General features: G+C 39.6%; 1 protein-coding gene across 7 annotated transcripts in view; it reads left to right on the forward strand.

Moving 5' to 3' along the window:
* The first annotated feature begins 450 nt into the window (after positions 1-450).
* Positions 451-24287, forward strand: part of Col11a1 (collagen type XI alpha 1 chain) — a 183247-nt gene continuing 159410 nt past the window's right edge. For 3 of the 7 annotated variants that reach the window (XM_045138399.1, XM_004659073.2, XM_004659074.2), the window contains exon 1: positions 451-879. In XM_045138399.1, coding sequence (XP_044994334.1) covers positions 774-879 — 106 coding nt within the window. In that variant the 5' untranslated portion in view covers positions 451-773. The remainder of the gene's footprint in view (positions 880-24287) is intronic. The other 4 variants (XM_045138400.1, XM_045138401.1, XM_004659075.2 and 1 more) reach the window with 2 other exon arrangements.

Below are 24287 nucleotides of genomic sequence, written 5' to 3' on the forward strand. Positions count from 1 at the left end.
ATATTATTATTATTAGTTATTGGATGCAGAAGCTCCTGGGACGCTCCGGTGGGCTCCCGGGCTCTCCTGCCATTCCTTTCATTCCCAAAAGTGCAGGAGCCAAGCATGCGCCCTCCCATTTCTCGAGCTCGGGGATCCGGGGGAGGGGAAGGTGAAGGAGAGGAGGGGGCTGACCGCGGGGTGGGAGGTGGGTTTTTTTTTTGGGGGGGGGGAGAGGGGAGGGTGGCTGGTGGGCGGGGCCTGCAGAAGTCCCGATCCTCGTGGTTCTGGGGCTAAAGAGGGGGTGGGGGGCGGGTCCGGGGTGTCCGGGGCCGGTCGTGATTGGGTGTGCCCGCGGAGGGGAGTGGGCGGGGGACGGGGCTGCCCCCAGCCTCTCGTCCGGCCCACTGACGGCGTGAAGCCTTTAGGGGTCCGCAGTGCTCTGAGCTCTTTGGTTTGAAACCCCTCATCCGCCGCCAGGGTGAAGGCAGAGGGACCTCCATCAGACGGAGAGGGGTCTCCCCCAGTCGGAGGGGCCACCCCAGAGGGACAGGAGAGGGGGGCGGCGGCGAGGGGCAGGAAGGAAACGAGCCATCCCATTGAAAAGACAAAAAAAAAAAAAGAAAGAGAGAGAGAGAGAGAGAGAGAAAGGAGCAGAACCAGCCCCCTGACTTTCCACCTCCTCCGCCGCCCCCGATGGCTGCGTAGGGGACCCCGGCAGGCAGAGGCGCGTCCGCGGCGGCGGCGGCGGCTTTCGCGGGCTGAGCGCGCGGCGGCTCTCGCGGGCCGCGGAGATGGAGCCCTGGTCCCCCAGGTGGAAAACGAAGCGGTGGCTCTGCGATTTCACCGTCACCGCCCTCGCCTTGACTTTCCTCTTGCAAGCCACAGAGGTCACAGGAGGTAAGGGGAGCAAGTTAAATATTAAAATAAAATAACAAATTTAAAAAAAAAATAGGTTTGGTGAAGTGGTACAGTGCCAGGAGCGAGGGGCGTGGATCTTTCCACTTTTTTGCCTCCTTCCCGTCTCCCATTCACTTAAATATAAAGCACATTGTGGTTGCCACCGGGTTGGAAGTGTGTGTGTGTGTGTGTGTGTGTGTGTGTGTGTGTGTCTGTGGTGGGTTGGGGGGATGTAGGCGGGACAATAATAACAGGGGAAAAAAAAAGACCTGTCAGACACTCAACTGGCTGAAAATGCCCTGGCCACTTTGCACTGTCTTTGCAAAGAGAAGAAAATATTCCTTTGAAGTGAAGGAGGGCAGTCCGCGGAGCTGCAGAGGCGCTTTTGTCTCGGCCCCCTTGCTTACTTAGCCGGCTCTTGGAACCGATCTTTTGGTTTCTTCAGGTTCTACCTAGCGGGGATATCTATCATTTCAAGGGTGAGCCGAGGAGAAAATATAGAGGAGGGGTATAAAGTGAACAGTGATAAAGTTCTGTGCACAGCATTGAGAAAAGATTTTTTTTTTCTTTTTCTTTTTTTTACTTGGGGGTGGTGGTGTAAGAGAAAGCAGGGTTGAATCTAGATTTGGAAGGACTTTGTGTGTGTGTGTGGGGGGGGGGGTGGTGGTGGTTGAAGAGCTGCTCACCGGAGCGCATTGCAATGACTCTTAAAAGAGGTGTTCAGGACAAGGGGCTGGGGGCACTTCTCGTTTTCAGGTTTGTAGCCCCCTCCTCCTCTGCAACACACGCACACGCTCACGCACACCCCGGTCCTTGCACATTGCACGTGCGCGTGCAGCTAGCTCTCTTGGAGGATGATGAGAAAAAGTCTCCCAGCGAATGAGGTGGGGTGGGGGGGGTGGAGGGGACAGCCAGGGGTGGGCGCCTGGAGTGGGAGGAGAGAGAGAGAGGTAAGGAAAAAGTTCCTACGTGGCACCTCCAAATGTTGAGTGGCCGGACCTGCGGGGAAGCCCAGCAGCCCTGTCAGTACCCGGAGGAGGGAGAGCGCCTGCACCCCTCCCCTCCCCTCCCTCCCCTCCCTCCCCTCCTGTCCCCTCTCCTCCTGTCCCCTCCCCTCCCCTCCCCTCCCCTCCGCCTCCCGGCCCGGCCCGGCCCGGCCCCCGCCCTTTCCAGAAAAGGCATCTGACCGCAGGAGTGGTCCCTTAGGTGCCTTAGACGCATGTGGAGTTCGGGGAGACCAGACGAGTCGCAGAAGAAAGTTAGCTTTGTCTGTCCCGGGACACAGAAATGCTGGAGAACAGGAAGGAGGTTGGAGAAAAAGAGAGAGGGGGGGGGAGAGGGAGAGGGAGAGAGAGAGAGAGAGAGAGAGTGAGGGAGAGAGAGAGAGAGAGAGGGAGGGAGAGAAAGAAGGACGGACGGAGACAGACAGACAGACAAACAAATAAGGGGGAAAAAAAATCCACCTCCCAATTCAGATCATGCAGGTTTTGGTAGAAACTCGAACCTGGCCATGAATCTGGTTGCCACGTCTTTTTCTGAGCTCTCCCTAAAATCTCTGCCACGGGTTCTAAGGCAAGGGGAACACACAACTTGGCCTGCCCCCGGAGCAGCTGCAGGAATGCTCCAAGTGGTCGCTGCCAGAGCATCCGTGGGCCTCTATTCGAGTTAGGGAATGACGTACGTCGACGGTATTCGCTTCCATTTGCTCAAGGATAAGCAAGCATCTTTGAGAGTAGGCACTACGGACAAGCTGGCCCTCGGTACTTGCTCTCCAAGTTGGGTTGCTCAGCTCGGTCAGCACTTCTGCCCTCTGCTGGTTCTGCTCCGTACTTGGAATTCAGAACCGGCTACCTCAAAATGAGGCCTTCGAGCGCGCAAGGAGAGATGCCAGAGAATGGCACTTGGTTAAGGGCAGATATGCCATTTCTTTTTCACCATGACTCTTCTAGGAGCTGCTAATTTATTCCCTCTCCCTCCCCCCTCTCCCTCCCTTCCTTCCTTCCTTCCTTCCTTCCTTCCTTCCTTCCTTCCTTCCTTCCTTCCTTCCTTCCTTCCTTCCTTCCTTCCTTCCTTCCTTCCTTTTTTTTTTTTTACACATTCAGAACCGGAGGGAATCTCTGTTGAAGCTAGATGCAATATAAGTTCAAGGGACATTTTGTAGGAACTTCCTGAATGGATTCATTCTTTTCCGTACAGAGCTTTCCAGTAAGGCTTGAAGGATATTAATAGAGAAGTCATTGAATTTCTTCACTTTTTTGTGTATACTTTCCATCTTCACTATCTGATACTCACTTTTAAGCAAACATCTCAGTAGCACATCATATATGTTGTGGCAAAATAAGCTTTCCTATTGTATACTGCCAAGGGGTAGGAGACGTAGTGAGGTATAAGGATCAGATGTCCCTGGGCTTGTGGTTGTCATGTCTGCTGAAACATCTTGAAAGTTAAGATCTTTAGATGTGCTATATTGCAGGATTGTGTTGTCAACTTACTGAGCACTTTGGCAGTTACATTAATTCATTCTCCTAGGCACCGCATAAGCCTCAAAAAGGAAATAATATTAGGTTACTTAAAAGGGGAACACTGGCCTCAAAGCTTGAATCACCGCTGATGGGAGAAATAACTTCTGAAACTATCCTTTAGAATTGTAGTTGAAGGAATGAGTGAGGTTTCATATGAATTTCTAAATAAAGATATTATATTCTGGTGTATGGCTGTGACTGATTGGTCTCCCTGAGGTATGTGGGTATGGTTCAGTTGCTAAACTGAAAGATAATTAGAAAGAAAAGTGTTTTCCATACAAAATACACAGAAGCTTCAAAAAGTTGTGGGTTAGATTCTAAAGACAATCATGCGGAAGTTGTTTATTGGAAGTGATTGGAGTAAGGAAATTGATTTCATAGATCATTTCACTTTGAATCAAAAGTAACTTGGACATCTTTAGCATAGCAAAAATTTCAGTCCCTGCTAGGATTCAGCATGAAAATGTTGTGTCATTTTAATAGCTATCCACTTATATTAGCTTGCATCTTATGTTTGGTATATTTGCCTATGTGTTACCTCAGCATTTCACGTAGTGTGTGTGTTTGTGTATGTGTATGTGTGTGTGTCTGTGCGTGTGCGCACGGCTAATGTGGGTAGAATCTAGGATTTCAGAACCTGGAATTTATAGTGACTGAGCTATGCCTGTGTAGCAATGTGTTTTAAACAACGATTTAAGGAAGACATAGCTGCAATCAAACACTATGACAGCTAATGTCTAATTAACGTTTTTTTTTTCACTAATTAAAATGGAATTCAGCATTTGGCAGCTAAGCAAATATGTCTTGGAGAATGTTGGTAAACTTTAGGGGGAACCTTGCTTGCCTGCCAGCAGTGGGTGGTGAGGGCTGTGGGAGGGGCACTGTGAGTGCCCGGGATCAGCAGGTGAATTGGTGCCGGCCGCGAGGGTGAGCCCATGCCGCCTCGTGAAGAGTCCGTCTCGCTCCTGAAGTTAGTCAATTAGAAATCAGTTATGAGCTGAGATATGATTTGCTAATAAGTGTAGTATTTACAATAATCTACTAGGATTATTATACTATAACAGGCAACACAGAGGAATTTATAACTGCATGGTTACTTAGATAACTCAGTGTAAGCTGTTTATGTAGACACATTCATCTTATTGTTTTATTAGTTTTACCAGTGGTGTAAAGGGATAATTTGTTTCATAATTAATATGTAACTTAAGAAGATATTTAACAAAAGTCACTCCCTGGGTGGGATGTGTGTAGTTTTAAACACAATTATGAAGTAGCCAAATAGGAAATCACACAAAGATGGTGTGATTGCTTAGTTGAATATTTTTAGAGTTTTATTTTTCTCAGTTTGTGGTTAAAAGAGAAGGACTATATTTTGGCTTAAGTTGCATGCTTAAAATGTAGCAAGGAATTCATTTTATATTTGTGGGTAAAATGTTATTTCTCAAAAAGTTGTAAATAACTTTCTGTTCTAAATATTATCTGAGATAAATTTGATCTGCTTAATTTTCCAAGGCGCTCTCTGCCTTATTTAACATTGTATATTAACACAACAACTCAAGAGTAGTTGTAGTCCTTAGGTTAAGTTGTGCAAAGGAGGGCAAGGCTTTTGTATGAGATTTTTTTTTTTTTTTTTTTTTTTCTGGAGAATGCTGGAGTTAGGAATCAGTAGTAAATCTTACTTTCATCTTTTAATGAGGAAACTGAGGCACAGAAAGTTGTAACCTGAATATTTCTTATAAGACATAAAAACATTCTCATTATGTTGAAAGTTTTCCTGAGTCACTAGGATGAGGACCTGTAATATTGATAAGAAATAGTTTCGGGTAATCCAAGTCTCACACTTGAAGGCTTTAGCTGTGAAGAAGACTGAAAGAAAATCAGATAGGAAATTACTGTAATAATAATCATTTAAAAATTCTTAACTTGTTAAGTTCAGAGAAAGGTAATTTTTGATCATCTTATCATATGAATATTATTATTTATTTTTGATTTTATTATTTATTTTTACTTTCTTATTTATTTATTTATTAGATATAGTGGGAAGAAAAAGGGAATGGGCATGACAGGGCCTCTAGCCACTGCAAAGGAAATCTAATCACATGCACCACTTTGTGCATCTGGCTTTATGTGGGTACTGGGGAATTGAACCCAGGCCCTTAGGCTTTGCAGACAAGCACTTTAACAGCTGAGCTATCTTTCCAGCCCTATTTAAGAAAATATTTTATTTATTTATTTATGAAACAGAGAGAGAGAGAGAGAGAGAGAGAGAGAGAGAGAGAGAGAGAGAGAGAGAGAGAGAGGATGAATATAGGCATGCCACAGCCTTTAGCCACTGTAAATGAACTCCAGACACATGTGCCACCTTGTGCATCTGGCTTATGTGGGTCCTGGGGAATTGAACCTGGGATTTTATGTTTCGCAGGCAAGCACCTTACTTGCTAAGCCATTTCTCCCACCGTCCAGTCCTATTTTTAATTTTTTATTAGCACACAAAGAATTAGGTTTTACTGACCTCTTTCCAATTATTTTTCCTTCTCCATTTTCCTCTTCACCCTGGTATAGTTTCCCCAAAATTAGCCTTATAGGTATACTGTTAATACACCTAGTTAAGTGTCTTTATAAAACTATTTGCATTAAATTGAATAAGTAACAGTTTTCAGCTATTTTGTATATATTCTTATTGGTTGAGGAGCGTTGTGTTATATTCTCTGCTAAGTTTTTGTTGGGAGAAGGCATAGATCTAAACTTTAAAGAATCTAAGAAAAATATACAGTTGCTTCAGATTAGGAAACCAATGTTATCTCTTCTCTTTTCTTATTAGTGTTGATTATATGATGTATATCATATACATCATAAAATCTTTCTGCTTGTCAGGCAGTCATTATGACATACTCTATATGTGTTAACAGTCTTACTCAGGGAGAAAATAGTAGCACAAATTCAAATTAAAGGTTTTATTTTAGATTGTCAAAGCACCTGAAACTACTTAAGTGCCTATTCCTCAGGAGTAAATGGACAGTTAGTTAATAGGAGGTTCTCAGTCTTAATGGATTGCCTTGCTGTCTATTCACAGTGAATGGGGAAACCTTTATTATCACAGGCATAACTACTGGGAAATAAAGGAAGAAAAATTCACACTGATCCCTCAACATTAATACGTAGCAATATTATCCTCACTAGCTAGTATTTCTTCCAGATCTTTCAAGAAAAATCATGTATGCTGTGGCTCTGAAATGATATTCTGGAAGGTTCTACCATGAGTTATTATAATCATGATTAATTATTTATGCAAACATGGACATTTATAAATAATGAACTATTATCTCTATCATTTTACATAATTAAAAAATATATTTATCTCTTTGGGAGAGAGAGAGAGAGTGAAAGAGAGAAAGACAATAGGCAGGCTAGGGCCTCCAGCCACTGCAAACCAACTCCAGATGCATGTACTGCCTTGTGTATCTGGCTTATGTAGGTCCTGGGGAATTGAACCTGGGTCTTTGGATTTCACAGGCAAGCTCCTTAACTGCTAAACTGTTTCTCCAGCCCCTCATTGATATTTTATGTTAAGAAATAAATAAAACAGGGAAATGAAGTTAAAGAAGGTTAACATTTATTTTCATGCTCTGAATTATGAATTACTTCAAATATGAATGTGTGTTTTGAAATACACTATGATCATGTTTAGGTACTTCAAAGGCAGAATTTTATTTATTTATTTATTTATTTATTTATTTATTTATTTATTTATTTATTTTTGAGGTAAGGTCTCACTCTAGCCCAGGTTGACCTGGAATTCACTATGCAGTTCTCAGTGTGGCCTTGAACTCACAGTGATCCACCTACCTCTGCCTCCCAAGTGCTGGGACTAAAGGCGTGCACCACCATGCCCAGCCTTTTCTTTTTCTTTTTTTTTTTTTTCCTGAAGGCAGACTTTTGTTGGATTCTTAGGCTCACCTTTGGGGAAGTAATTAAGGGCAGTGGTTACAATCACCAGGGATTTAAGACAACTGCAAGGTGACTTAGGGTTGTTCTGCATTTCTACTCTTCTCTTTCCTAGTTTAATACTGGGGAAATAAGACCCGAGCTGGAGAAAACCAAACTTATATATATAAAAAAAAAAAAAAAAAGAAGAAGAAGAAGAAAGAGAAGTAGAGACAGATGTCTTAAAGTCACGTTGTTCTGTAAATTCTTTCACTTCATTTAACTTTTAGAGCAGTTTTCAGCGTAGTTTCAGTATACTCCCTAAGTTTTGATTTTTTTTCCAGCTCATGTCTCGTGCAATCCAATTCAAAACCTTAGGACTTTGTTTTTAAATTTTAATCAGCTTTTATATTAGACTGCATCTATACCCATTTCTCTTTTGGGCCTGAATATCACTTTATAATTGTAGGTAAGCATTTCTTTTTATTTTTTCCACTTTCATTTGCACCTGGACAACTTGAATAATACTAGCTCATAGGGAAGATGAAAGGCAATTTTAAAGTGATTTGGAGAGTTCTCTATCATTCGCTGTCTTTGGCCTTCTACTTACTTGGCTAGTGGTTCTCTAGGCATTGGCTGGTTACCAGACCCACTGTTATCTGGTAAAACAAACTCTTTGCTTGCTGCTCATGGAATTAGAGACAGTGCTATTAATTTAGCAGAAAGAACTCAGAGAAAAGAAAGGTTATCATATTTCAGAGTAAGAGACCTGCTTAAATACAGCTTGACAATTGAGAACTAAAACAAACCTGTGTAAAAGTACTTTAGCACAATCAACTTTTGCAATCCTCTCAAACCTCCTTTTTTTTTTTTTTTTTGGTTTTTCTTTAAAAAAAAAAAAAAACATTTCTTTCTCATTTTAACCAAATTTAATTGCTCTTGAATGGCCCGGGACTGTATGGCCAAATGAAGGTCGCTTTTCATAGAACTTGAGCACTTGAGCTCATAGGGTATCAGTGGAAGCTTCCTTCCTCTGTCTCACTGGGAAACTGACATCCGGGCTGAAGGGAATGGACCTTACTTAGACTGTGGACGCTTGGCTTTCCTGCCTATGTGGTTTTCATGAGCCACTTCCTGAAAGGATGCCTGCCAGAAAGAGACATAGATGGTAGCAATCTCTGACAGGGCTAGCGAGAGCCAGCCTGTTAAATTGTTGTGTTCACTTCTCTCTCTAGACTAGTCTTCACAGAGCAGCGTAACCTGCACCATCCTGTCAGAATGGCAGGGCATCTACAGGGCTCTCCACGTTCTTTGGGGATCATCGTCCAAATGGCTCAGCATGGTGTCCAGCACCCAACACCGTGTCCCTTCCCTGTATGTCCAGCTTATACACACCATTTCTTACCTTTCCAGTCCATTGCAGCTGGCCCTGCATCTGAGTCTAGGTGAAACTCTTGCCTGTAGGACTTCTATGCAAAGCTTATTTCCTTTTTATCCCACGTTATACCTCAGGATTTAACTCCAGTGTCCTCCATGAAACTTTCCAAGCAGCTATAGTAGTGAGGGGTAACTCTAAATGCATAGTTATCACTTACCAGGACCTGTTGTAAACACTTTCATACACAAATTCTTTTCATCCTGATCATTTTCATGGAAGTAAGCCAACACCAAAATAACTATTTTACCTGTGAGGAATTTGGAAACAAAGAGATTAACTGGTTTGAGGCCTCATAGGAAGTAGTCGATGCAGGATCCAAACAGAGACAATCTTGCTCAGAGCTCTTGCTTAAAAAAAATATATTTATTTATTTATTGGAGACATATATAGAGAGAGAATGGGCATGTAAGGGCCCCAAGCCACCGCAAACGAACTCCTGATGCACACACCACCTTGTGCATATGGCTTTACATGGGTACTGGGCAATCAAATCTGGGCCATTTTGGTTTGCAGGCAAACTCCTTAACCACTCAGCAATCTGTCCAACCCCAGAGTTCTTTGTTGGATAATGTAATGCTTCCCATGGCATCCTTTATTTTTATTATGATGTTGATGCACTGAAGCCTGAAATTCACAAATTCTGCAGCTGCCCTGGGACAGAGAGAATGTCAACTATGTGAGTAATCTGATTCCTACAAGGAGAACTGTAAAGAGGGCTTGGTAAAGGTCAGTGCCGCAATCCAGAGCCCGCTTCAGCCCACCTTTAAACGTAATGGAGGATTCCCATCACTCTTAGCAGTCTCCGCACCAGTCTAAGTGCAAAACACAACGGGATCCCTACGAAGGGAGCTGTCAAGGATTACTCGGATAGTCACAGTTGCGCCTGTTGCTGTTCAAGGTTTTGATTGGGGTTGACTTAGGTTTTTTGGTAATATTTTTATATGTTTTTATTTATTTAATTGAGAGAAAGGAAGAGAGAGAGAGAGGAGAGAGAGAGAAAGAGAGAGAGAGAGAGAGGGAGAATGAACATGTCAGGGCCTCCAGCTGCTGCAAATGAATTGCAGACGCATGTGCCATGTAGTCCATCTGGCTTAAATAGGTCCTGGGGAATCGAACCTGTGTTCTTTGGCTTTGAAGGCAAGTGCCTTAACTGCTAAGCCATCTCTCCAGCCCCAATTTTTTTTAAGTACTTATTTATTTATTTGAGATAGAGGAAGAGGGAAGGACGGAGAGAGAGAGAGAGAGAGAGAGAGACAGAATGAATGGACACACCAGAGCCCGTAGCTACTGCAAACGAACTCCAGACACATGTGCCACCTTGTGCATCTGGTTTTACATGAACACTGGGTAATTGAAACCAGGTCCTTGCTTTGCAGGCAAGCATCCTAACTACTAAGCCATCTCTCCAGCCATTAACTTAGCTGTATAATTAAAAAGGACACTACGTAGTAGTAATGACTACTTCTAATAAGAATTGACTGCAAAGAACATTAAGTGTTCTACTTTTGGGACTTGGTGGTTGGATGTCATTAAAGTCAATATAAAATATTGGTCTTGATTATTCAAAGGCTGTCTGGAATGACATCAATGAGGAGCATGTAGCTGAAAGCCAGAGTACTCAAAAATATTATTTTTTTCAAGTTACTCATTTTCTTCAAGAAGATTATGGGGTTATAATACCTGTGATGTAGTTTATTGGTGTCTTCAGACTACTGTGATGATGAGATGTGTCATATTCAATATATGAGTTGTTACTTCTCTCTTCATCCAGAAGACTGGACTGAGGTTAACATTTAGTTAATTTGGAGTCAAATGAAATGAAAATTTGAGGAGCTGCTCATGCCCTGGTGTTCCCCGTTCTCATTTGCTTTGCTTAGTCTCTACAAGTAAATCAGTTGGAATTTGCACTGGTATTCATTTCTAGCTTTTTAATTTGGAAAATCATTTCATACTTTTTCTCCCAGATGCTTTGTGAATATGTACAACTACTGATTGACTATGTTGCCTTTAAGACTGTAGCTTATGATGGGATGTGCAGTGATATTTTTGTTGCATAAATCATTTCATTTTCTACTAATGAACCAGAAAGGAAAATTAATGTAAGAATAGAAATCTGTAAGCATGTTACTTGGAAATACTTTGTCACATATTTATTTTTGAACCTTTCATGCTTTTTGCAAGCTATTCAGGATTCTCTAATGTTGCTTTTTAGTGATATGAATGGTGACTTATCTGTAGTTGATCATGTTAATGCATTAAATTTGCACTATAAAATAAATATATACTATGCATGCATTATAGATATTTTATGAAGTATCATGTTCAAGCAAGATGCAAATAAGGATGGAAGTACTTAACACTAAGAGACAATAATTATGAATTGTTTTGGAAGAAAGTTACAAGCCTTTTATATTCTGTTGTTATCAGTTGTATAATCAGTATCAATTAATTGCACTGACGTAGTAGGATAAATATTTATCTGCCTTGTTTAGTCTGTTCACAGCACCTAGAACAGAGCCACGAGAGACACATTGGAGGCGCTTGTTGAATGAAGTGACTGCACTGACTGCAGCTCTTGTGACTCGCTGTTCCATGATCTAAAAGTTTAGATGGGGCATACATAGAGATATGTATAAATTACTATAAATGTTCATAGAACTATGCTGAGCCCAGTGATGACTTCCACCCTGAACAACTTCCCACTTTGCCTCACTTCAGCTGTGAGTGTAGAGTGGATGACTTTGCACCCACATTCAGAAGCACATTCTATGTACCCTAACCTTAAATTCTTGTTCCACGATATTTTTCATGCAACAGCCAAGCATAAAATCCACCTTTTAAAACTGCATAAGAAAAAAAAATTGCTATTTTTACTGTATCTGGGGCAAAGTAGGTGGTCGATACAATATTTGTTGAGTGACTGAATGAGTTCACCCATAACAAGGAATATTTACAAATGTTAAGAGGTTACGGTGATGATTCCTGGCCTAGCAGTACTGTTATTTCACATTGCAGCCTTCAGGAATCTGAGTAGAATTGGAAGGGAATCCAAACACAGGTGTGTTATAAAGTCTCCACAGATGGGTTTGAATAGGAAACAAATATACCCCCAAACAGCAATGCACCTTGCTTGTGCAATAAAACATTGCCAGTCCAGTAGAAAGGAATTAGCATGATGTGAAAAAACTTTAATCAATATCACATTGCCCAATGGCAGTGGCTTAGGAAGAATCAAATTGACCAGACTAATTGGTTACAGCACTGAAAATACCTCACCTAATACTCTTTTCCACAACATTAAATGATGGTGCTTATAGTTCTTAAAAATCAAGTGGTTATACTGGAAGCATTTTTTTAGCTTTAAAAATTCATCCTTAAAAATATTATTCAGGGGCTGGAGAGATGGCTTAGTGGTTAAGCGCTTGCCTGTGAAGCCTAAGGACCCCGGTTCGAGCCTCAATTCCCCAGGATCCACATTAGCCAGATGCACAAGGGGGCGCACGTGTCTGGAGTTAGTTTGCAGTGGCTGGAGGCCCTGGAATGCCCATTCTCTCTCTCTCTTTCTGTCTTTCTCTCTGTGCCTGTCGCTCTCAATAAATAAATAAAAAATGTGCAAAAAAAAATTTTTAAGTATAATTTTGTTAAGGTGGGAGGGAGTAGGACATGGACGAGCCTAACAATGGTACCGACTTGACTGTGTTCACTAAGTACAAACGAATTAAAAAAAGAACAAATCAATTAAAAAAAAAAACTTGAAGTGGGAAAAATTAATTTAAAAATATTAAAAGAAAAAATATCTAATTTTGACCACTGATAAATCAACTATTGTGCTTTTCAAATATCCACTCTCAATTTACACTTGTTTATCTCCTACACCATACTCAGGAATTTGAAGTTATTTTTGCTTTCAACATGCAGCTTGTATAAGTTGTTATGAAGTGACAGAGTTGAGGAATGAGTCCATTCAAGAACTTGCTCTATCAATGACTCCTCCATAGTGATTGGTGTTGTGGCCACAGTGTCCAACAATGTGCCAGTCTCAGGCATTAGTACAGGAGAGACAGTTAGAAGCTTGTTAACATCCCATTTTTCGTTTATTCAGTCAACAAGTGTGGATGAAACCATTATCTATGTGTTCACGATATACTCTAGGCTCATTTATACAATCATAACTGAGCAAGCATCAGCTAGAGGCTTAACATATGCTCAGGCTAGTTGCTGGGAAAACTTAGTTGCAATCCTGTGTCGTTGCATTTGTAGTCTACTCAAGAAAACAGTGGTCAATAAAAGAGTCATATGAGTAAATATAAACTACAACACTTGGAGTTTTGAAGGACAGGTGCATGGTTGGAGCAGAAGAAATAACAGAGCTCAGTAAATCCATGAAAACTTCTTCCCAGAAACAACAATTGAACATTGAATAATATTGTAATGAAGTGTGGAGGAAAGGGAATTTTAGGAAGCTACAGGAAAGCCCGAGACAAAAAGCAAAGTAAACCACAGAGGACTTTAAAGAAATGGCTTCTAAGAGGGCATTGCAGCTAGGCGAGAAGTGTGGGTAGAAAGTAGGATAGGTTTGACAAAGTAAGCATAGGCCAGAAGATTGTATGGATACATTTATTTGCATAGCAGAGAGCCATGTGATTAAATAGTACAACGTGGCTGGTAATTTCACAGGGTCAGTGCATACTTGGTATCACAAAAGAATCCTTTGATGAATAATCAGAATACTCGGCCATGCTGCTGTTTTCTGATTAGACAACCTATTATAAAAGTCACATGGAGTTCTCATCAGTGACTGCTACATTTAATAATCACTCTTTATAAAAAAGGAGTTGTACAAATAATAGACCTGTAAATATATAAATTAATATTTCTATTTTATATGCCAATGGGGAAAATGCACCAATACATTTATAAAATTTTTGTATGCTAGTAAGTAACATAACATTTCTAAATCTTATGACTGCTATTATGATTGTCCAGATTATAGAGTCTTTTAGCACATAAATTAATTTGTGAAGCTTTTAATTTCAGGGGCATGAATGTTGAACCTTGGTCCTTATTTTGATGAAGAGATCAAAATATTTATTGTAAACAGTTTTAAGTCTTTTTTATGGAAAGTTATATTTGAAGTGTTTAAAAGAATTATATAGTTAATTAAATTAATGATAACTTTGAATATTTGTAGCTGGTCAACTCCTAAAGTTCCAGTCTAGCCAGATGTTTATCTTCAATTGTAGGCTTATATAATTTATTCCTATAGGCATTTAAGCCATTCACATTTGGAAATCAGGAAACTTAATTGCAGAATTCTCCTCTCAATCGGATCTTCTCACAGTTTTCAGTATCTCACTTTATAAAAACATGATGAGTAATGATCAAGCAGTCAATCAATCAAACAGTAGCCATCTGCCTTGACCTTTGGTTCCTTTCTTTCCCAGACCAGGGGCAGGCCATCACCAACTCCTGTCTGCTTTACCTTCACGGCACACTCAGCATCTTACCAGCTCCCATCCTTCCATTTCAGAAAGCAACATTTCACATCTGCAAGATTACCAGTGCTTCTTTATTGCCTTATGACAGAAGTCTCCATAGTCTGAAAAACTTATTTGAATGGGGCATCTCCATTATTCCTCATTTTTATGTAAATCCCAAAATTCTATGAAAATAATAGTCACAAACATATGGTGTCATGTCACTTGTCTGCAGTTAGACTTTCGATAACTTTCCATCTCACTTGCCCACTTGGAATCAAATCTCACTTCCTTGGGAAACTCATAGCATTCTTCAACCTAACATTAATATTAAGCTCTCTGGCTTCATCCCTTGTTTTCTTCTTACACTGTTCACATGAAACTTCTGTCTCCTTGTCCCAGCATCCTCAGATGAATAGTACCTTGTGTCTTTGCACTTGTTTTGTTTTCTCTCTGGGGAATGTCTTACTGTTGTGATCCATGACACTGAAAACTTCACTAAAACTTTTTCCTGAATTACTCATTTTGTCCTAGTGCAAGTCAGGTGTCTATCATGAATATCCCATGATGTATTTCAATTAAAGATAGAAATCTTTTTATTTCATATACAGCATAGGTTTATACATTTTTGTTTTTTTGAGATAGGGTCTCACTCTGTTCCAAGCTGACCTGGAACTCACTATTGAGCCTCAGGGTGGCCTCGAACTGACAGTGATCCTTCTACCTCTGCCTCCCGAGTGCTGGGATTAAAGGAATGCACAACCATGCTGGGCAGTTTAGATCATTTTTGAGTATAAATATTACCATACTTTATTTGGGCTGAGTTATTGTCACAGAAGCAAGGTTTCACATATCCCATAATCCCCACGGTTTTGCACTTTATTTTACAAGTTGTCACATAGTGACTATTATAGCATTTTTCTGTTTTAATGGGCACTATGATACACCTAGCTGTTGGGAGATACTGTCTGTGGGCGAATGACCGTGGTCATTTCTATTAGTTTCTTAAGTTTAAGAGAGCACTGATGACAACTACCCGTCATTAGGTGTGAGATAATTCCAGTTGAAGCATTAGAAAACAATTATAAATAAAGATCCATGACCTCATAGTGCCTGACACTACCTACACAAGACCATCATAAGAGGAGGGAAAGATCATGACATCAAAATAAAAGAAAGACTTATTGAGATGGGGAGGAGATATGATGGAGAATGGAATTTCAAAAGGGAAAAGTGGGGGGAGGGAGGGCATTACCATGGGATATTATTTATAATCATGGAAAATGTTTAAAAATTGAGAAAAAATAAAATTAAATTAAATTTTAAAAAGTAAATAAAACAAAAAAAGATGTTTGCCTATATTCTGGTATAAAAATATTCTTAGGATAAATTCAGGAGTTTGTATATCATGCATTTTTCTCTACTCCTGGATAAATCAAAATTCAACTAATAACTAGTCGTGGGATATGGATAATTTGATTTTGATGGAATCACTTTTCTTGGATAGTTCTCTTTGGAACTTATCAATGTATATGATTTTTTCTTGACCTTTAAAGTTTATTGTGCAATTGATTTTTTTTAAAGAAATCATCATTTGTTTATTTGTAAGTAGAGACAGACAAAGAGAAGAGAGACAGACAGAATAGGCATGCCAGGGCCCACTCCCCCTGCATATGAACTCTGGATGCAGGTGCCACTTTATGCATCTGGCTTTATGTGGGTATTGGGGGATGGAACTGGGGTTGTGAGACTTTGCAGGCAAGTGTCTAAATCACTGATAAATCTCTCCATCCCTGATTTTTTTTTAACTTGGTTTTGTTAAAACGTTGTGAGACAGGGATGGAGAGCTTAGCAGTTAAGGCACTTGCCTGTGAAGCCAGAGCACCCAGGTTTGATTCCCCAGGACCCACCTAAACCAGATGCACATGGAGGCAGATGCATCTGGAGTTCCTTTGCAGCAGCTGGAGGCCTTGGTGCACCCATTCTCTCTCTCTCTCTCTCTCCCCCAATCTTTCTTTCTCTCTCACACATAAATAAAAATAAAAAAACTCAAAAGGCATAAAAAGCATTGTAAGACAGAATATTTGCATGTGATTATACAGTTCATATTTTCTAAAATGGTTGAGGTTAGTCAGGTGTTTAGATTGACAGAATTTATTGTAACATTCCAAAAACTTCAGCAATGTGCTCATATTGTCCTAGTTCATGGTATTTTCAACATGGTTCTACTAATTGACTATCAAATCCTCATTTTTCCTCTAGAAAGCTCATCAAAATCCAGTCTGTCAGACACAGTTATTTTATTTGTATTACATATATCTTAGTATAGGGAAACAAGTACACATATTGTTACTAATGGTAATATACTTTAGCTGACAATAGAACTGTGTGGGAGACAATGAACTCTGTTACCACGTATCACTTCTCATGTGCAGAACTAATTGACAGAGGGTTTTTTTTTTCTTACAATTTTTTTAAGTAGCATTTTCCCCACTTTGTACTATTTTGACTAAATTTTTATATTATATTTCTGGATACCTATTAAAGTCTGTTAAGGGTCTGGAGGTATGGCTTAGTAGTTAAGGGACTTGCCTGTGAAGATTAAGGACCCAGGTTCCATTCCCCAGGACCCACATAAGCCAGATGCACAAGGTGGCACGTGCAACTGGGGCTTATATACTAGGGGGCCCTGGCACACCCATTCTCTCTCTATCTGCCTCCTTCCCTCTCTTAAATAAATAAATAAAAATAAAGCATTTCAATTGCTAAGTTTGTTAACTACAGCTAAAATGAGTTGTATTGACATATAGCTTGCATATGTAATTTGCAGCGAAGAAATTTGTGCTGTATAGACTTTCATGTATTATGCACTTGTGTATCCTGCTAAATGTGAGATTTTAGGCCAGCCAATATGTTTTGTTTTCTAGTGCTTCATTTAGGCTTAAAGTTGATATGTGGTTAGTAGACATATGAAATAAATGAAAGATCATCAGTGCCAGAGGAAACACTGTACAATTTTACATTCTGTTTGCTTGTTTATTTGAAGATAGAATCTCACTATTTAGCCCCGGCTATCCTCAAAGTCGAGGTAGTCCTCTTGTCTTTATTGCTTAGGTCCCAGGATTATATGCATGAGTATCACATAAGAGCTGAAATGTTTTTATATTGGTTCTATAAGAGTTTTAGGCAACACAAAGAAGCAAAGGAAAGGAGAAAATGCTATGATATGTTATGATATGTGTTAAAGTCTTGCTGTTCTATGAAGTAGCGGAACTGTAGGGAAAATACGAACATACGGATTTGAGACCTGTTTCACATGTAAACTGTACAAGTTCCAGAACACGTCCTGATGTCATATATGTCTGGAATAACATAGGAACATGCCTGATATATTGTTAAGCAGTATATAATTTTTGTGGATGCTGTGTAATGAACATTTAGAGACAGAAAGCTTTCTATTATTCTAATGCAAAGAGATTTCCCCCATCAGAAAGAAAAGCAGACAGAATATCAATTTAATTAAGGCATTGGGAAAATGTGGCTAGTACTCACTGCAATGATCAAAAGTGTTCAGAAAATTTGGAATTTTAAGGAAGTAGCCATATAGATATTATTTTTGTTGGGTTTTGATATATTTTAGGGTCTAAAGTTCATTATCCTATTTAATTTTCAAAATGAATCAGAGTTACTTGATGGGGCGTGGTGGCAGAAGCCTTTAATCCCAGCCCCATGCGAGGCAGAGATAGGAGGATCACTGTGAGTTCAAGGCCACCCTGAGTGAATTCCAGTTCAGCCTAGGCTAGATGTTTGAGTGTTAAATGGCTATCCCAGCCACATAGGAAATCGTACCAGAGCCTGAGCTGGAAGGTGAATGGTTTCACTAGCAGAAGTGGAGTCATTAATTATTGTCTATGCTACTTGGCAGATGCTAATTGTGAATTTTGTTAAGAGGACTCACTATTCTGAAAAGTCTTCAGATTGTGTGTCGTATATCCATTGTAAATGGTTAGTTTTCTCACTTGGGTTGATCCTAGATCCTACTACCGCCTAAACATATTAACGTTCTTGCCTTTTTAATACTAACTTGGAGCAGCAAAGCATTTCGAGTCTTGGATGGGAGATAATTTAGAATTCTTTTGCATTAAAAATGCATTTCTTTCCATAATGGCATGTTTCACATAAGGTTCTTGGTATGAGGTACAAAGTGTGGTAAATAATTCTGTCAATGTTGGAAAACTGCTCTTTCTTTTGGTGGAGCTGAGACTTGAACTTGTGGCTTCACATAATGGAGGCAAGTGCTCTCCCAGTCTCATGGAAAGTGTATCTATCTATCTATCTATCTATCTATCTATCTATCTATCTATCTATCTATGTGTATACATACATACATACATATATACATATATATATACATATATATGTGTGTGTGTGTATATACATACATATATATATATATATATATATATATTAAAAAAAGAAAGTATATAAGGATATATCTCGTGTGTATAATTAGTACACCTGGATCAAACAGTACACAGTGACCCAACTGGAAATATTTTGAAGGTAATAGTGTTCAACATCCCTTTTCATGTCTTTCTGTCTCAGATTGATGGGAAAGGTGCTCTGCAGTCATGGTGTGACTGCTCATCCATTCACTCAGTATGTCTGTGACTGAGTCATACATAGCGCAGTGCAACAGTAAGCGTCCGGATAAATGTTGAGTACTGTCAGTGGTTAAATATCTGTTAGTGGTAGCAAAAGTTACAAATTTAAGCAACAAATTATGAGAGCAAGAGAGAGGTAAAGAGAAGAATAGAGAGAAGTATTTGAGGTGTATGTATTTGTAACAGGAAAATCATGCAAATATAATCTTTAATTTGGTCCATGCTTGATATACATCCTAGAGAGACACTAAGAACATCCAGCTGAACAAAAGAGTGTGGAGTGACTCAGGGGAACATGGGGCACCACCCACTCCACACGAAGGGGGTAAACAATGACGTCTTGGCTAATGCAAAATTTGTGTGTAAAGCAAAGAGTTAAGTAGCTTTAAATTTCCTGGAATTATCCCTGGCTGCAAAGTAGATTCATCCTGGGAAAATATTAAAACATATTGATGCCCAGCATCCTACTCCTGTACTGACAATTTATTAGGTGTGAGTGTCTAGCTACCCATATAGTTTAAAATTTGTTCAGCTGATTCTAATGATGTTTAGAATTTAATAATCCATCAACTGTTCTTACTCAGTTGAGTGGTGATGGCAATAATATCTCCATAAAGAGGTCAAAGTGCACGTTAGAAACTGATAAGGAAATTTTGTTACAGCTGAACTTAAAAGTTTGTATGCAGGTGAGTAGGGCGGTAGGAAACAGCAGCAAATGAACCTCAGTGTGTCCTTTCCGCTTCCAACCACGACCATGTGGCAGGTCACTGGGGGTTGTGACAGTGAATTCATGATAGACAGGTGATTTATCTTCAGAGTATGTCTGCAGCCATGCTACCTCCAGGGAGACTTTAGTTGGTTGAGTTTGTACATTACTGATGTCTTGCTGTGCAGGCATGACTATTTTCATTTCCTTGAAAAATCATTGAAAAATTAAAACTAAGTATGAATGGTGCTGTGACAGAGGAAGGACACCTAACCTGGCCTTAGGAGGTAGGAAATACTGTCTGGAGTCCATATTGGTTAGTTATATCCTACTTACGCCTCAGGTGGCGCGGGTCTAATTGCTTCACATGACGGGCATAGGATTTATAAAGGCCCCGAGGCAGAACAAGGAGTGTGGAGTTTCTCTGGAAAGTCTGAGCTGGTATTGCAACAGCACTGGCTGAGGTGGAACATAGGGGCCAATGAGAGATCAGAACGGACACGCAGAGGGGGAAGAACAGGAAGGAGTGGTGAACATGCCCAGATCACCAAGAGTTTACGCGAAATAAATGTGGTGCACCAAAGGGATTTAAGCAAGAGTTGTTTGAAACTGGAAAGTTCAATCAAGCAGTCATGTGTAGATTGACGGGGAAAGGCTTGGAAGGCCGTTAAATGTCTTCTGTGGCAGCGCTGGAGCTCCTGTGTTCTAGTTCCCCATTGGATAAACCCGTAGATATACAATAAAAGATACGACAATATTAGCAGGATAAATACTGAATTAGACATACCCAAAGTGCTTATATATGTTCTGTAATTTTAGTTGGAAAGAAAAACAAAATATGACAGGCATTTAACAAGATGGTCTGAAAATTGGAATTTTAATTTTTAGATGCACCATAGCCACAATAAATTACTGTTTTTAATCAGTTGTAGATAACAATAACTGAAGAGTGTTTTCTTGATGTGTATGTGCACAAATGCAAAGCAATAGCTGTTTTAGAGTACTATGAGAGTTTATTGAATCTCATGATTATGAGGATCATAAGATCAAATGAAAGCAGAATGTCAAAGTAGCTTATTGTATCTTTAGTTCAGTTGAAAGCAAACATTAAGACATGATTAACTGTTTCACCTTTTAATAATTTTGTCTTCCTTTAAAATAACTGAATTGAAACCTTTATGAGGCCTCTCTATTTTTACAGTGCTTTTAGGAGTGAATGGTGATTTCATTTCATGTCTCTAGAAAGAACTTTGTCAGACTTTTAAAGTAGAGTTTTATTTTGAATTCTGTAGAGGGAGTGTATTGTTATCATTTAAAATTCAAATTAGAAGGGACAAATGGGGGAGTTTGTGTTGTTAGAAAGGTCATGTGTTGGGCTGGAGAGATGGCTTAGCGGTTAAGTGCTTGCCTGTGAAGCCTAAGGACCCTGGTTCGAGGCTCGGTTCCCCAGGTCCCACGTTAGCCAGATGCACAAGGGGGCGCACGCGTCTGGAGTTCGTTTGCAGAGGCTGGAAGCCCTGGCGCGCCCATTCTCTCTCTCTCCCTCTATCTGTCTTTCTCTCTGTGTCTGTCGCTCTCAAATAAATAAATTAAAAAATTTTTTTTTTTAAAAAAAGAAAGGTCATGTGTTAAAAGATACCTCGCAGAAGGGCATGGGCCATTTTGTGTTCACTGTGGATGCCTCATACTGAGTGCTGTCATAGGTGTGTGCTCCGCTTTTGCTGAGCGAGTTACAACCTTTATGGTTGTGCTTGTATCTACCCTGGAGTCATACCCAGCTAAGAGAAAGATGATCAAATGAAATGAGCATATAACATGCTATGATTTTCAGTAACATTCTCCTTCAGAGTAATTTATGTCCTGAAAAATGAATTGAGTCTAAAATAAAGACCAACATCAGCAATCAATTAGCTGGCCCAAGATAATTGTAGACTATTATGTTTTAAGTTTCCCTTTGCCGAGTTTCTATTTGTGGGGTATAACAGTGAGGATGGAAGTGAAAAAAAAAATCAGGCTTATTGTTCACACACTCTCTGGAGTGTCCATAGTTCGCATTTTGATGCTCAATTCTCTCATTTGCACAGTAGGTCAGACCCTGCTATTTGTGAGGTTAGTGCCTCTACAGCGTCTTGTCAAGGGCAGGGTGTTGCTTTGTAAGAATGAGTTCAAAGCCCCATGATCCATGTACAGATCCAGCATGGTGATGCATGCTTATAATCTCTGCTCTGGGGATGTGGATTCAGGAGGATCCTTTGGACTTGCTGACTAGCTAGCTTAGTCAAATGTTTGAGCTCTAGGTTTAGGGAGAGATTCTTTTTTAAATGGTAAAGGGTGACTGAAGAAGACACTGAAGGTTGGGCTGTGGTCGCCAGGTATGTACAACTGCTTCTCCCCTCCCTTACCTACCCCCACAGTATTATAATATAAGAAAATAGGGCAGTAAGAATGACCAGGTATCCTACTGGTCTGAAAATGTGAGCAGGACTAGTGAAAACAAGGTTTTCAAATACTGCTACAATATTTTTAAATATTCCAAGATTGAACTAAAGACGACCACAAATGATCACTTCAAAATGACTTCCACAAATAATTTTTCTTTGTAATATTTTAAAATGCAGAGTGGGGGCTGGAGAGATGGCTTAGTGGTTAAACGCTTGCCTGTGAAGCCTAAGGACCCCGGTTCGAGGCTCGGTTCCCCAGGACCCATGTTAACCAGATGCACAAGGGGGTGCATGCATCTGGAGTTTGTTTGCAGTGGCTGGAAGCCCTGGCGCGCCCATCCCCTCCCCCCGTCACTCTCAAATCAAAATTAAATATATTAAAAATAAATAAATAAAATGCAGAGTGTTCCCATTAATATTGTGTTGATTTTCATTCAAAAGCTCCATGCAATATAGAGATAGGACTTTATTATAAATGGAAATTGTGTTTATTTTGCCATATAAAACACATTTTGTCAAGCTTATAAAGTACATATATTTGGAGATACTGAAGTCAGCAACCCTTAAATATAATAAAATAAGGATAGGATCAGATGTACATTGCTACAAGCCCTTGTTCAATCATTCTTTTGTATATTTAGTGAGATAATAAGACTTATTCTAAATAAATATTCATTGAGATTATAATTTTCAAAGAGCCAAATAATGCTGGTTTTTTGGCTTGTAATTTGTGAATGGTTGTTTCTGATTCCAAATTCAGCTCCATTTTTTTTGTCCTTAAGTTTATGCTACAATATATTTGCAATGAGAGTTGTATTTTAGAATTTGGTGAAAATACCATGTATTCATTTATGAGCTAAAACTCACATTAGCTGAATCATATTAGCTGCAACTTTTAGCCAGAAATGAAATAAAAAGATAATGTCATTTGTACCCTTGCAAACGTAGCCAATATAAAGTCAAGATCCTGAGTAATATGGGTTCCAACATTCATGGTTAGAACATTAATGATACTGATTTACCCAGGTTTCAACTTGCTTAATGGATAAAAGGTGTCATGTAGATGAGAGAATTTGAAGGTTCGAACAAATCAAATTGTCTGTCTCTGTATGTTTATTTTATGTCATATAGTGTCATGCAGCTTCTCCTGCATTGTGATTCACTCCTTACCCAATGCTGGATTACTCTGCCCTCAACTGTGTTTGTTCCCATCATTGATATCACATTTTGTTAATGCATTTGCCTCTTGGGGGAAACTTTGTTTTTAACTTTTATCATTGATAAATTAAACTGGGGTGAATTGACCTCCAATTATTTAGGCATAAGACCATTGGAATTGTACAATACTTCTATGATTAGTGTTATGAGGAAAATTCTTTGAGAATACTTAGGTAAAATGTCAATAATAGGCAACTTCATAGTCAAAAAATGATTAGTAAGGTACCTTGGGCTATGGAAAGGGCAATAGGAATGACTTGTTATTGCACACAAGTTGTGAGGTTTCTGTTTAAGTTGATAAAATTCTTTCAGAAATAAATAATGGTTATGGCAGGGCGTGGTGGCTCACGCCTTTAATCCCAGCACTTGGGAGACAGAGGTAGGAGGATCACCATGAGTTCAAGGTCACCCCCAGACTGCATAGTGAATTCTAGGTCAGCCTGAGCCAGAGTGAGACCCTACCTCGACAAACAAACAAAAAACCAAAAATATAATAGTTATTGTTGCAAAACACAGTTAATATCACTAATGCTACTGAATTATTTACTTAAAATGATTAAAATGGAATTTGTAGTGTAATATATGTATTACCATATTAAAATTAGTGGTATAATCCCCCCCTGCAAACCATTGAATTGCACAGTGATTTGTGTGATACCTGAAATTTATCTTTTAAGGTCATCACCGCCTTCCCCCAAAAAACCACACATAAAAACAGAAAGTATAAGACTCTAACTTAATTTCATGTTGACTACTCATGGTAACTGGAGAGAGCTGGGATGTATCAGATTTAGAAGATTTATGCTTCCACCATAATGATCCCCATGTCCCATATATTTAGGCTATAGGAAAGTTGGGGCACAGGGAGACATAAATACTCAGCCCCAGGGACATTCATTCTTCATCATGGATTCGTTTCTGTGAAGTGACTGGAAACGTTAGAAGGTAAAAATCAAGAAACATGTAGAAACAAAATACATTTATGCATTCCCATCCACAAAATACATTTATGTTGCAT

This window comes from Jaculus jaculus, chromosome 19, assembly GCF_020740685.1.
Source record: "Jaculus jaculus isolate mJacJac1 chromosome 19, mJacJac1.mat.Y.cur, whole genome shotgun sequence".
Classification (NCBI taxonomy): Eukaryota; Metazoa; Chordata; class Mammalia; order Rodentia; family Dipodidae; genus Jaculus; species Jaculus jaculus.